Genomic DNA, 14,939 nt, shown 5'->3' with positions numbered 1-14,939 from the left:
CAAACCCCATTGATCAAAGACCATTGATCAATGGCCATGAGTATCATTCACAGAGAGTTGGGGAATGGCTGCAATCACAGCGTTGTAAGATAGCGAAAGATGTACCCTTAGGCCCCCTCATTGATTCAAAGGTGGTCTTTCCCTTTTCCCATTCTTCTTCAAAAGTCACTTGGATGAGTAATGAAATGTTTCTCCCACTGAAAACGGTTCGTCCAGATGAACAGAAACAACTTTTTTGATTTGGATTTACCTGGATGATTGAGCATGCATCAAGACACCTTAATGTTGGGTTATGTGCAATAGATGTGGTAAAGATTATTGCATGATTTTATTGTTAAATTGTTTTTTGTTTAATATTAGTACTTGAACGGGATTACACTTTTCGGTTCAGCAGATGATTTAATGGCATATGAATAATTGATCAGTAGTTACAAGGCAAAAGTCTATATTGTTAATTAAATGTTAAATAGAAATGAAAGAAAATATTTTTGTTGGGTCATTTAAAGTGTTCAGAACCCAGATTGATTGGAAGATGGAGGTAGTGAACCTCCTGTTATTTTAGTTAGGGACCCCTGCTTTACACAGTATGATTCAAACCCAGGACCTTCTTAGTCTGAGGAACCAGTGCTAACCACCACACCACGATGCCGCCACTTTTTAGAGAACTTAAAATGAATCACACGTTCAACTGCGCTCCTTAACAAGCTGGCTTTCTGTGGCCTTGCCCCTGTGCGCACCTCAATGTCTCGACTACGGGCCACCTCGGTGAAGTTTTCGTGTAGCTCCAGAGTTTTGTCCATCTTGTCATCTGTCATGCAGTAACAACGCAGGCGTCCCTCACGTGCCTCATTCATCTTTGCAAAAATAACAAACTTGGCCATATATGGGACTGCCATTAGCTCCCTGTACAGCAGGTTGGCAAAGGTGACCACCTCCGCCGTACGTGGACAGTCTGCCAGCCAGAATCTGGATATAGCAGGAGAACAGAGAAGAATTAAACAAACCAGCTGGATCTAAATCCAGACGTGTGCAAAGTGCAGGAAAAAAAGTTGACTGGGAACATGCTTGCACAGGTGTTTACTGAGCTCACCTTGCAGACACATTGGTGGTAAAATTGGCACAGTTGTTGGCGTACATCAGCTTGGTGGTTCCAGTGATGTCCTCCCACTGAGCTGGTGCTGTTCCACCTGGATTGATGTGCAAGTGTTGGAAAAACTGTCCCATTATGTTGTCTAAGTTGGACCTTCATCAGTTTTATTTCCTTTCTTTGTTAGGTCTCCCACCTATTATCGATTATCTAGTGACTGTCTTTTTGAATATATACATCCAGTATCCTGGCTTCTCCTTTTTGCATCATTTGTTTAGCGTCCCTTTTGTATGACTTCCAGGCAGTTTTGTTGGTCATTTTTTCACTACTCCCTGTAATGACTCCCACACACTGAAGTCCACACTATATGACATTGATCTGATAAACTTGAGAAATATTTCTAGTCTGCTGCATGAAAATTTAATTGTCTTACAATGATAAAAGCAACTGAATCAAGGCTAAGACAGACAGCTGTTGTTCCTCTGCTGTTTGTCTGCTTCCTGTGTCCTCCTTGGCTCAGCTTTAACAGATGGAGCACATAACTTACACAGAGACATGATTGGAATCTCAATCATTTTATTAATGTGCATGTTTATTTCCATCTGACAAGATTCTTTGCACGTAATTTTATGCTGCTTTTGCTTTTACTTGATTACCAGTTGAGTACTCAGAAATATCCTTTTATGTTGGTTGTCTTTCTCCAGAGACGGCTCAAACTCACATAATGTAAATACAGTTTAAGTCGAATTTAGACTGGTATGGTATTTTTTCGACTTTCCTCTTTTGCTGCCATGTTTGTTTTGAGAAGTGCATCTCCATGTATGACCCCTGCTTTGCATATTAAAACAGGAGATTACAGCCTTTTATATTGTGATGTTTGAGTCAGAAGTACACCCACGTGTCCACTGCCATCAATCAGTTTTGTTAGGGTCCATTTTAGTGAATTGGTGCTCTGATTTTCTTTGCCCCAGTATTTCAAATTTTCCCCTTCACCACCATAAAGAGTCATTTTAAGGTTACTCTAAAAAGTCAAATTGGTAAATAAAACTGCTTAACACAAAAAAATATATATAATCTGGTGGCAGATCATTTTGTTTGTACCCTAATGAGAAAGGTAATAATTCCTGCATACAATCCTAGGTATCTCATGTTTGTTACAAGAAAAAACAAAATATAAAAAGGGATTACTCTGTAAAGTTATTCCTACCAATGACACTGCAGAGAAGACGCAAGCTGGTGGTATCACCCTCGCCAGCATCACGAGGGCTCTCCCTCCACGACGGTGGTAAAGGAATCCGCAATCCGATTGGACGGTGAAATTTGCGTCGCCGAGGTTCGATGGTAACCACTGGGCTGAAGGTGGCCTGGTTACCAAGCTGCCTGGTCAGCAGTTCATCAGGGATTGGTTGTGCCTGATGTTAAAGTGTTAATGGCAAAAAAGGGACACTGAGGACATGACGAAAAGACAGGAGGACAAGGCTGCATACATGGAAAATGGAAAAGATAAACTCAAGCACAAATAAAACATAACAGAAACTCCGCAAGGATCAACAAACAATTAAAACAAAATGTTTAAAAAAAGGAAAACAAACCATAAACCATAAAAGCAAATGTGCAATAGGCTAAAACTTCAAATTCCCAATCATACTCACACATGCAACAAATTCATAAACTCAGATCAGTGCATCAGCTTGGTCACTGTGGCTCACAACTTAAATCGGGGAACTGAGGAGTGACGAATGGCTGGATAAAAAGGAAAACAGACGAGCGTAGGCAAAGCAAAACTCATGCAATCTTCTTACGTACATAACATTAGTGCCATGACAAAGAACGTAAACGATGTACACTCAAGTGACCAAGCAACAGAAATGAAGAAGCCATAATCCTTCATAATCTTTCTGCTGTGGAAAACAAAGCCAAATGTAGGTATAGTGTGAAAAGAGATCAGTCAGCATGAGTGTGTGCCAAGTTCCCAGACGGGTGTCTGCAGAGGTCTGGATGAGTAACAGCCAGTCATACATTTGCCAGAAGCTCCTGTTTGGCAGGGCAGACACCACGTGTTGCAAACACCAGAGATGCTTCTTAAAGGTCAGGCAAATTTTGAAAATGTTCTAATAAAGTATATAATTTTTCTATATTAACCTATTCTATCAATGAAATTCTTATTGACAGTGTTTAAAAACTGAGAAAATCTTCTTCCTATCGGTTTGATATCACTGTTTGTTACAGCTCTATTTTGTGAAGTAGATGTATTTTTTTACATTTTCATTGAATAAACTAAAGCAAATTTATCACAATGAAGTGCAAGGCAAGAGAAATTTACTTTAAAAAATGTACATGAATTACAGTAATACCAATAATAACTGATGCTACATCACAAAACACTGAATGAAATATAGATTTACTATTTGATGGGATATCTCAAATGACAAATGATGACCTTTCTTCTAGCATTAAGGTTTATAGTACTGAAATAAATCAGTCTGCCTCTTCACGACTCGCATCAGGTCTCTATGACTGATAGCAAAACTCAAGCATTTTCAGACTCATTGGTCAAACAGACATAACATCAACTTCATGGCATGAAATCTGTCAAATCTGAACTCGTACACTGAAAGCAGCACAAACAGAAAATGAGGCCAGAGGTAAACATGTTGGCACAGTCTTGGTTGTTTTCTCATTCGAACATCTGTTTTTGTGTTGAACAATCAAGCAATTATGAAAAGTGTACATGTGTAAAGCCTCTTTTCAATTCATATTCTCACCTGCAGTCCCAGCCTCACTCTCTTGGTGACAGCAGTCTCAGGGAAGATGGCTTCAACTTGGGGGACCAGCTTACTGGTCAGCCGACCGCCCTCTGGACCAATGAGATCACTCTCCTGCTGTATGCGAGACACTACTGCAAAGTAGAGGGGGAAGTCAGTGGAGATCATTCGACGGATTCTCTTCTTCTCCAGCTCCTCTTGGCTCTCCAAGTCTATATTAAGGTGAAATAGTGGAGATAAGCAGAGAAAAGAGATAAAGAGGAAAGAAAAAGAGGGTAATGGTAGGTGTTAGGATACATGTCTAGCTGAAAATTTCAGTCTTAAATGAACACTTTGTGGGAATAAAGCCTGTGTGATGCTGCGGAGGCAGCTTCTGTGTGTAAAAAAACCTTCCTATGCTTGTCTTCTGTAACTCCAGGGACATACATCAAGATTAAAACAACCCCTCAAGGTTTCCCTGACAGGTGACATCCATTTCAATCCCACTAACCTTCATCCATGCCATTCAGAATAGTTTCCAGTACTTCGTCGCCATAGCGATTGCGATGTTCCTTCCAGACCGAGCCGTTCTCACTGCGGAGCACCACAAGCTCTCTGTCTCCTCGTCCCAGTGAGGCAAAGTGAGGGATTTCTACTATCACTGGTCTGTGAATGAAATGTCAGAAAGGTTTTTAGAAAAAGGTAGGAGAGGTGCGTGTTTTATCTTCTTTTTCTTCGTCTTTTAATGACAATCTATAGGTTTTGGGGAACAGAGAAGACTAAATGCTGTAGTTTTGAAAGTCAAATGCATTTCCCTACTTGCCTGGTTTGGTACTCATCAGACTGAGGTCTGCTCTGCGGTATTATTTTATTTCACAGTGGGCCAAAACATTCTAATTGATGACTCTGAACTACAGGCCAGCTGGTTCAGAGCCCAGACTAACATTAACAGTACAAGTTATCAATGCCATTTGCACTAATACACAGCCTTTTGAAGTGCATGTTCACAGCTTAGAAGATGCAACATGTGTGACTTCTAAAAAACCTCTGCCACTTGATTGGTCAGACCTGGTCCTCTTTAAATGAGCTGATGCCCAGAGACGACATGTTTATGAATGCTTTTTATGTTTCTCCTTGCATGGTTAGAATTTTAATATTGTACAATAAAAATGACCAGGGCTCACGCACAATGGTTTTCAGAAATGCTTGATACATCATCCCAGCATGACTCTGGACCTTTCAGCATTGGTTTTCAACCTAGTCCTTTGTGTACAATACTTTCTGAAGATTTTTAAAAATATTTTTAAGATAATTTGTACCGTAGATGATCCCCATATTCTCTGTAATTTTACACTGTGATAGGTTAGTTTTAAACTGCTTAAATGACTATTTTCCTATAAATACCCCATCATGATCTAGTCTTGTCCATTAAATGGCACAATCACTGAACTTGTCTTGGACATGTCATGTCTATTAAGAGCCACGCAAATACATGCACATATAGGCACTCAAATACACGCAAAAGTATTTTGCTTTGACTGTAAATGCACAGTCAAATACGGTCAAATACAGTTAATAAACCAAAGAAAGGTCTGATTTACCCAAGGAACTGCATACTGGACGGCCCCAGGGAGATGATCCGGCTAGCGAGGCCCTCGCCCTCCACTAGTGGAGGAGGCGTGGTCAGTTTCTGGGGTTTAACGAGACGGCAAGTGATGCGCGTCGGTGCAGCGCAGGTTCGGGGAGGGATGATCACTCGTAGTCCATGGTGCCTGCTGCCTCGCATGGAGCCCCCTCGAGCATCCACCATGAAACTCACCAGGAAGCTGAGTTAAATGGTGCCATAAATTAAGAACATGTAAACTTTACTTTATCAAAACACATTTAAACATTAATAAAACACGACAGAAAGAAAAAAAACACAAAGACTGGACTTTCGTCAGGGAAATCCTCCAGCTCTACGAGATGGGAACAGATTATTCATGTGCTGTTTGTTCAGCAGTGTTTTGAATTGATCTGGTTTGCCCGCTCATGGTTTATGCTATTCATAAAGAAGACATCAATTGACTGTGTAGGCGCTCTTTTCATTTGCTTGTCTGGATATGACAGGAGAAAACGAATGATCTGCAACAATGCTCAGCAAGAATGATGTGAAAAGATTTGAAAGAGATCCCGATTCTGCTTCTCCTGCATTATACCAACCCGTTCTCACTCCCAAAGCGTAACATTTTATGCTAGGTGACAAATCGTCACCATATTACGTTTTCGGCTACCCACCATGTTCCTAAATGACGACCTCGGAAAAAGAGGAAATATGAGAACCGTCTGGACTGAACCTACACATGTTCGCTCTTTTTCTTCAAATCGCTTAGAAACACGCTATTTAACATCATTAAAGTCCTGGTTAAGGCCAGGAATAAGGTTATGGTCAGGGCTAGGGATAAGGTTAGGTTTAGGGCTGGAATACAGGGCTGGAACGTCTACTACCGCGGGAGCGTCATTGCACTGGATTCCAGCCATAACCCGCTGCGTACCATAAGAACGCCGAAGGTCTCCTTTCGCGTTCCTCAGGAACGCCGCGGGACGTGACAAAACGTCTACATGTTACGCCTCGGGAGTGAGAACGCTCTGATTATACCGGTGGCTTAATACAGGTGTCTCTATGTGTGAGGTCATCTTTTCACACTCACTATTTCAAAAGCTGACTCATGGAGGTACAGATACAGTAAATTATGACTTTGCATAATTGATAAATTAAAGTGTTTATTGCTGGAATACAGTTCCTTTAAATATAAGATATCTGTAAATTTGGATTGTGATCATCGTGATCATCACTGATAATCATTACAACCACCATTTATCTTTTGGTATCATATCTCTATGCAATAACATTAAAACATAAATGGACTGCATTTACCTAGGCCCTTTTTCGTAGCAGTTTACAGAGCACTTTAGATTGTATATAAGTAAAGGATGCTATTGTCACATAAACTATCACCTCAGTAGATGAATTAATGGAATCAGTTGCCAGTTTTAAATGTTAATGACATTAGAGTTTAAACAATTTTGTTAATTATAATCAGGTTAAGAGAAAAATAGATGATAAATATAATATGCTTTTGACTATCATCATAGGCTTTTAACAAGTCTGCACTATCTGCACTTATTTTTTCTATTTACTTTTTTGTAAAGCCAGAAATTTCACAGTCTGCCAAAACACTATAATAAGAATCCTGACAAGAAGCATCGACGACTGATACTGTTTAACATAAAAGCAATTTTAAAAATTTGGTTTAACGGGGAAGAAAAACATTTTAATAACTCACCCAGTGTGAATAGGGCTGGCTACAGGGCTGACATTGTCTGAAGTCTCAGTAGCTGGACTGCTTGGGATAAGAGAATCTTCATCATATTCTTTTGGCAAGGGGACGGGGGTGTGCTGAGGTCAGAGAGGGAGAAATGAAAATGGAAAACGGTGAGAAATTGAGGCCGTAAAACAGCTATGACTGAGAAGATTAAACCAGAGAAAAGTAGGAGGGAAAGACTGAGATAAAAAGAGAAAGAGGTGATATAAAACATGAAGCAGAGAGAAGACCATAATAAAGGAAGAGGTATGAATAAAAGTCAGAATCTGGTTCAATAATATAAGTTAGTGATATTTCTATTTGAATATCTGTCTTCTATAGCCTCTTTTTTGCACCTTAAAAACTTCATTCTGCACAAGAAAGTGATTGTCAAGCAATGTTAACTTAAATTAAGTGTCCCTTTAGGAGTACATACAAGTATGTAACAACTACGTAACAAATCAATGGCTTCCTATTCATAGAGGAAGCTTAGTTTATATACTTATCAGATCCAACTAATCCCAAATAGCTAGAAGAAATTAGAAAAGTATTCAAATGGGAGCTCAGGTCTCAGGAGGATAAGATAAAGTAACAAATGCTTACAAAGCCACTCTTAGTCACGAGCTAAGCATACCTGATCCAGCATAACTGTCTCTGGTGACACACAGGGGATCCTGGGAATAGCAGGAGAATATGGACTGTCGAAGAGGAGGTAGGAATAAGGTAAGACAAGAAACCATCGCTGAATATGACACCGCTATCAAAATTCTAATAAAATCATATGAGCTCACTCTGCTGCTTCTCATAATCTAAGGTAAGGATAAATGAGCTATGTCAGTAATTTAATCGCCAGCTCAAATTTCATTTTCAATTATATCATATTAGGCATTCTTCACATAAAGACTCCTCGTCACACCTCACACTGACTTACGTGGTGCCCATGCCGCCCTCAAAGTCTCTGAGGGTCTTCTTTGGGGAGAGAAAGTCATCATCCTGGTCCTTAAAATCATCAAGCTTCAAATAGCGAGCTCCGTCCATCCCCAGCAACTCGTCTCCTGTGGTAAAAATGTAAAAGAAATGTTTAGAAAGAACATGGAAAATGAACACAGAGAAAAATAAGTGGTAAGGAACAGGTTGCAAGGAGCACATAAGGAAGTAAGAGAGAAAAGGATGACACCAGGGGGATACGGAGTAAACTTTAAATTAAGGACAAGTTCTCCCAATAAATGTCAGTTTATCTCAATACATTTCAAGTTGTTTCAAAATGTATTTTATGAGAAATGCTCTCAAAACCTTGAACTCTCTTCAAATTCGAGTAAAATCAATTTTGATATAATCCCCAGATGAAATCTGTAATTACTACTCCACCATCCTTCCCATCCCTTCACCAAACCACAGAAAAAATGGCCACAAAGCAGTTCCAAACATTTTAGTCCAAGCAATGGAGTCAAACCAACAACAACCAGAGCCGATGGAAACCAAAGTAGTGAAAGAAGAGGATTGGTAAGACAGTGAATATCAACACAGTTTAGGACACTGCATGGACAGCAAACTGCAAGGCACCTGGTGACAGCTTTTTTAGTGAGCATGCCCATTAAAGATGAAATCACATGTGGTGATGGTTGTTTCTGTGTAGGAGAAAACACCTTAATTATTAAATAGGAATGATACTAAAATAATAATTATAACAACAACTATAAACCGCTTCACAAGACAGACAGTTTAGCACCCATTCGTATAAGCTGTTCAGGAAAACAAAGCAAAAAAATGTTAAAGAAGTAAAAAGTGAGAAAATTAAACAAGTATAAAAACAAGAAAACACATTGCAAAAGGAAAAAATGCTTCCAAAACGTGTTGAAAAGATTCGAATTTGGTTTATTTTTTCTAAATTTTTAAGGCAGGCCGATGACTGTATAAACTGGAGCTGTTTGCTGGAAAGTGTCACAGCTTTGCCACAGTATGTGTTTTATCCGTTTATGGATCAATTACACTGTAAAAATCAGGAGGAACAGCAACGCTGCACTGCAAGGGAGCCATTTAAATTTAAATACAGAAATTTTGGAGTTCTGTCAATGATAGATCCATGACCAGATATGTGCTGGTAAAAGGAAAATGTTGTGACTACATGCTGATGACAAACAGACTTTTTAAAGAAAAAGCAAATCTCTGAACAAGAGGGAGAACAGGAGAGATCAAAGATAAGACAGAGAAAATAGAGGATAACAAACAGGGCTGGAGTCGAAAGTAGAACTGATTAGAAAGACATTTCGTGACACACAGAGAAAATGAGAAAGTGCAACTGCAATGAAGGCACAAGTTTACGAGTCACCGGACCGGACAAGGCAGAGATACAGACACAGTCCTACCTAACGTTAGCTGGGCAACCCCTACAAGACAAATGGAAAAGGGTGTTATAAACAGTCGCACATATACAGTCAAATTCATGCTGGTACTTCGACATGTCAGTGTACTTCCCATGCGCTCGTCTTCTACCAAAATCAGAGCTGAAAGTTAATTATCAAAGCTGCACAGTTGATGCTTTTAACATAATCAAATAAGACAGCCTACCTTCATCCTCTGAAACATCCAAAATCTCATCTACAGTTTCGGGGAAACTCATCCGATGCTTCTCTGTCGTGATCTGTGGAGAACCAGGGTGGGAATTAATTTGCAAGCAGTGAGGGAGCTGAATGTAATTAGGAAAACAGAGTTTGTTCAGTGAACATCTGATCATGGTGGGTCAACGTTTCTTCTTCATGTACTGGTGTAACTAGGTGAACCATGCTCACCGCAGAAACAGACTCCTCGGTTACCAGCTTGAGCACATCGATCACAGAGATGTAACCCAGCCTCTTAGCAATGCCCAGGGGAGACGTGCCGTTCTACACGGAGACAGATAATTAAAATTATTAAAATCATTTCCACAGATTTTAAGAACTTTATTCTTTCCTGTAGAAAACATATACTCTTGGGAAAAAGAAGTATTTTAGTGTCCTGTGAAAAACAAAAGTAGAAGATCTCAAAGCATTCAGGTGTTTGTAGACAAAATACCACAATCTTGCCAGGAGTCAACATCCCAACAGATTCTCTACAATTCTCAGAAAGTGCAAAAAACCCAAGAGCTACAGCTCTGATTCTACAGGTCTCTGCTAGCATGTTGACTATTAAAATCAACTTCAACAAGTATGGTTTATTTGAGGGGGTTTCCGGGAAGAAGCCTCTTCTCCTTCAAAAGAACAGGACAGTATGGCTGAAGTTTGCCAAGTTGCATCTGAAGAAACCACAAGAGGTTTTTGGACAAACAAGGCCAAAGAGGAGATGTTTGGCCATACTGCTCAGCACCATGTTTGGCAAAAACAAATACCTCATGTCAACTGCCAAGCATGCTGGTACTGGACGGGTGATGATTTGGGTTTGTTTTGCAGCTTGGGCGCCTTGTATTCATTGAGTTCACCATGAAATCTGTCACATTTGAGGCCATCTGTCCAAGAGCTAAAGGTTGGCTGGTATACAACAGCATGGCCCCAAAAGAAAGGAATCAAGGTGTCACAGTGTCAAAGTGCAGACCTCAGCCTGACTGTAATGCTGTGATGGGACCATAAGAGATCTGTATATAAACGAAGGCCTGCAAACCTCCATAAACCAATGCAATGTTGTAAATTATAAAGTCATACAGCAAATCATTATTTCAAGTTGTTGCAGCTAAAGGTTGTTTTACAAGCTACAAGGTATACTTAGTTTATCATGACTGCATGGAGTCCTGTAAGAAATATAGTTTTTAGAATTACGGTACACATCTACAACATAAATAAAAAAATATGAAAAATGAAGGCAAAAGGTGAACTGATATATCCTACAGGCTGCAACAAACATATACTGGACAGTATCCACCATAGTTATACACATGTCCAAACTTCTAATATATCAAAACTAGTGAATGGAAAGACAAAAAAAAGCTATTAAATTTTGCGGTTTAATTACTAGGTCTTAAACTGCATCTTTCAGGCCTTTCATAAATTGTGCCTGTCAAAATCTTAATTTAAAATCTAACTAGCCAATTAGGGCTGTCAGGTGTATGTAGTGATGTAAAAAGAATCTCTGAACAAAGTATCAAAAATTAAAAATACTGATGTAAAATAAATGGATAGACAAAATAGGATGCAACATCAATTTTAGTTGGGGAACTCTAGCTCCAGAGTACACACTGAAAAAAAAAGCAACGTAGTCACAGCAACTAAAATAATAGTCCTGACAGTGAACACACATACATTGTGCATGTGGAAAAACGTTTACAGAGAAATATTTAACAGGATAGGAATGTTTATCAGTCAAGAGAGTGATGATGATGATGATGACCTGTGATCTGAATCTAATCTAGTGCTAACTATTCTACTGAAGGCAATTTCTTTATTTGTTATCACATGTTTGTTCTTTCAGAAAAACTGCTGCACAAGGAAGGGTTTAGTAAAAGTTTCTCACCGAGGTGATCTCATTGGGTTGGGCTCCATGTTTCAGCAAGAGTGTGACAATATCTGTGTGGCCCTGCTGGGCTGCCTGGTGCAGAGGGGTGTAGCCCATCTGCAGCAAAAAAGAAAGCGATAAAAAAGTTTTGACGGACAAAAGAAGAAACTAAATATGATAAATATACAAAAGGGGGTGCTGACAAGGAATTTTACCCTTGTCTTGGCGTTCACATGAGCTTGCTGCTGCAGAAGGAACTTCACCATCTTGATGTTGCCATAATGACAGGCCACGTGAAGGGGTGTGTAGCCCATCTGAGCCAAAGAGAGAAAGACAGCAAGCTGTTGTTTAGTTGCTTTAGTGATACCCATTAATTGTCAGTCTAAATATCGGGCAAATATGTGCTTAGTTATTTGGCACACAAGACTGTATAAAGACAAAAGATGCCATCTCTTCAGTTCATCACACACACATGGTATTTTATGACTATGTGTATTCAGTGGAATTGATGTAGCTTACACGTGAAGCAGCATAAACAGATGCCCCCTGTTTGACCAAAGTGTCTGCGATGCCCACATGACCCTCCTGGGCCACAAGATGCAGAGGGGTCAGTCCATTCTACAAAGAACGACCAGAGGAATGAGCATCATAGTTTATCTATTGTTTGGACAGTATATTAATCTAATAATATTTTAAAAAAGCACATATAAAACTACAGAAATTAAACTTTACTCTTTAGAACATGATCAATTTGCTCCATTCTAATATTATACCTTGTTTCCAAGATTTACGTTGGCCTGTTTGGAAATGAGCAGAGCCACCATGTCAGGCCGTCCCTCCTGTGAAGCCAGGTGTAGGGGCGTGATGCCTTGGAGGGACTCAGAATTGGGCGATGCCCCATTCTGAAGAAGACAGCTGGCCACCTCCATCTGGTTCTGCTTGGCTGCTATGTGAAGGGGAGTGTATCCATTCTGCAGAAAGAAACAAGGACAAACAGAAATAAAAAAGTGGAGATTGCTATTCTTCCAGCATAAAACTTAAACGCTGCTGTGAGAGAGCACTTGCCAGTACAAAGTTTGCTATGCAAGTCAATGTATGCTTGAGAATCACTCTAATTTAGCCTGTTTTGTATGATTGTCAGTCATGGATTGGCAGGTTATGCTGGCCTGCCTCTAATGCGCACACACATATGTGTGAACATCTTACTCGGGCAGTGCTGTGTGCAGATCCTCCCTTGCTGACCAGGAGTCTAACAACATCCAGGTTGTTGTGATGGACGGCCACATGAAGGGGTGTCAGACCATTCTGTTAACCACAAACACACACACACACACACACACATACGCATGAACATATATATAACCCACAGATGCACACACATATGCAAAAAAAACACACAGAAACATGTATATATGAAACACATACCATGGTAATCAATCAATTAGCTGAAAGTAAAATTATCTCGGGGTGGGGTCAAACTTGCAGAATGAACTGCTCCTCACTGCCTGTCAACAAAAGTACAGACTGGCTCACCTTCCCAGCTGCATTTGGGTTTGCTCCTCTTTCCAGAAGGAGTTCAGCCACATCTACCTTTCCATATTTGGAGGCCACGTGGAGGGGAGTGAAACCTTTCTACTCAAATGAAGAAGAAGAAGAAAAGACTAAGATGTTTGTCAAAGATTCAGTTGCATCTGTACACCACAATGTTTCTGAATATGGGGTTTACTATATGTAACTATTTGTGGTTATCTGTGCTTATATTTAGCTGATAAAATTATTTTAATTTAGCATAAGACAGAACAGAATCTAAAAGCTCAAATAACCTCAACGGTCATCTTTTGCCAGAAGCGGTTCAGTTAGCAATAAAATGCGGTCTGCACTAACTGAGCATTTAATCTTAATTCTGATTTTACCTTTGTCATCTTTATTTGCTCCGCTCCAGCATCCAATAATATTCGAATAGTCTGGACATGTCCTTCACGTGCTGCAATGTGTAAAGGTGTGTGACCTGCAGTTGTAGCTGAGTCAGGGCTGGCCTTGTGCTCAAGGAGCAGCTTGACAAGCTCCTTGTGGCCCATACGGGCTGCACAGTGTAAAGGTGTCTGGTCATCCTGGACACAGAGGACAATGAGTTTAGTTCAAGTTAGAAAACAGATACAGCTGAGCATCGGGAAATTAAACATCATGCCTAATAAAACCTGCCACTGTGTACATGAAACAGCCTTTATGCATTGTTTGTGACAACTTAAAACGATCAGTGATTGACTGATAATTGTTGCACGATCATTTGTAAGTTTGTTTTGGGTGCTGAATAAGGTACTATTACTAGTAATAATAATAATAATGATTTTATTTATAAAGCGCTTTCAAACAAAGTGCTGTACAGCTATTTGAAACTGAAAAGATAAATAAATAAAAGCGATACACAGCAATAATAATAATAATAAGTTAAAACAGTAAGAATTTAAAAACGAAAAGCCGTAGAATTAAGACATGTAAGATAGGGTGAACAAATGTGTCTTCAGCTTAGTTTTTAAAACCTCCACAGAGCATGCCTGCCTAATATCTCGAGGGAGGTTGTTCCACAGAAACGGGGCACGGAAAGAAAAAGCACGCTCTCCAATTGTCTTTTTTCTGGCTCTAGGAACCTTTAGAAGGCCAGAGTCCTGAGTCCTGAGCACGGGATGGGACATAAAGGTGTAAAAGGTCGGAGATGTATAAAGGTGCCAATCCGTTTAAAGCCTTGTAGGTAAGCAGCAGGACCTTAAAATCTGCTCGAACCTGACAAGGTAGCCAATGAAGAGATCTCAGTACAGGGCTAATGTGCTCAACTTTCCCAGTTCTTGTTAAAATGCGAGCAGCTGCATTTTGCACCATCTGTAGACCTCTAAAACTTTTCTTTGGTAGCCCAGAAAGAAGAGCATTACAATAATCAATACGTGAAGACACAAATGCATGGACAAGAACCTCTGCAGTGTCGCTTGACAAAACTTGTCTGATTCTGGCTATGTTCCTCAAATGATAAAAGGCGGTCTTTGCACCCAGAGGAGCTTGTAGAAATATTTGTTTTGTGTTTTGTTGTTTTGTTTTGTTTTTTTAGTGGCATGGACAGGCTGACCCTCCGTGTTCTGCTTGGAAGTATTGGTAGTACTACTAGTACTACTACTCAGCTCATACCTTAGCCTTGGCATCCACTTGTGCTGCGTTCTGGAGCAGGAACTGAGCAACTTCACAGTGTCCTGCTCTGGAGGCCATATGAAGAGGAGTCTCCACTTTCTGATGTAGATAAATACAGGTAGTTAC

General features: G+C 39.9%; 1 protein-coding gene across 6 annotated transcripts in view; it reads right to left on the bottom strand.

The window, feature by feature from the left end:
- The window catches only part of ank1b (ankyrin 1, erythrocytic b), a 79,623-nt gene that overhangs the window by 21,653 nt on the left and 43,031 nt on the right, over positions 1–14,939 (bottom strand). For 4 of the 6 annotated variants that reach the window (XM_042224789.1, XM_042224790.1, XM_042224792.1 and 1 more), the window contains exons 13-32: positions 14,814–14,912; positions 13,550–13,747; positions 13,170–13,268; positions 12,843–12,941; positions 12,410–12,607; positions 12,156–12,254; positions 11,852–11,950; positions 11,655–11,753; positions 9,965–10,057; positions 9,744–9,816; positions 9,542–9,562; positions 8,107–8,230; positions 7,810–7,873; positions 7,158–7,270; positions 5,433–5,657; positions 4,343–4,497; positions 3,853–4,064; positions 2,295–2,499; positions 1,091–1,187; positions 738–966 (exon numbers count right to left, since the gene is read on the bottom strand). In XM_042224789.1, coding sequence (XP_042080723.1) covers positions 738–966; positions 1,091–1,187; positions 2,295–2,499; positions 3,853–4,064; positions 4,343–4,497; positions 5,433–5,657; positions 7,158–7,270; positions 7,810–7,873; positions 8,107–8,230; positions 9,542–9,562; positions 9,744–9,816; positions 9,965–10,057; positions 11,655–11,753; positions 11,852–11,950; positions 12,156–12,254; positions 12,410–12,607; positions 12,843–12,941; positions 13,170–13,268; positions 13,550–13,747; positions 14,814–14,912 — 2,601 coding nt within the window. The remainder of the gene's footprint in view (positions 1–737; positions 967–1,090; positions 1,188–2,294; positions 2,500–3,852; positions 4,065–4,342; positions 4,498–5,432; positions 5,658–7,157; positions 7,271–7,809; positions 7,874–8,106; positions 8,231–9,541; positions 9,563–9,743; positions 9,817–9,964; positions 10,058–11,654; positions 11,754–11,851; positions 11,951–12,155; positions 12,255–12,409; positions 12,608–12,842; positions 12,942–13,169; positions 13,269–13,549; positions 13,748–14,813; positions 14,913–14,939) is intronic. The other 2 variants (XM_042224793.1, XM_042224791.1) reach the window with 2 other exon arrangements.

The sequence above is a fragment of the Haplochromis burtoni genome, unplaced genomic scaffold (genome assembly GCF_018398535.1).
Source record: "Haplochromis burtoni strain Fernald_Lab_line unplaced genomic scaffold, NCSU_Asbu1 Contig_151, whole genome shotgun sequence".
NCBI lineage: Eukaryota > Metazoa > Chordata > Actinopteri > Cichliformes > Cichlidae > Haplochromis > Haplochromis burtoni.
Note: the sequence above shows the minus strand (reverse complement) of the source record. Positions and strands in the feature narration are given on the sequence as shown.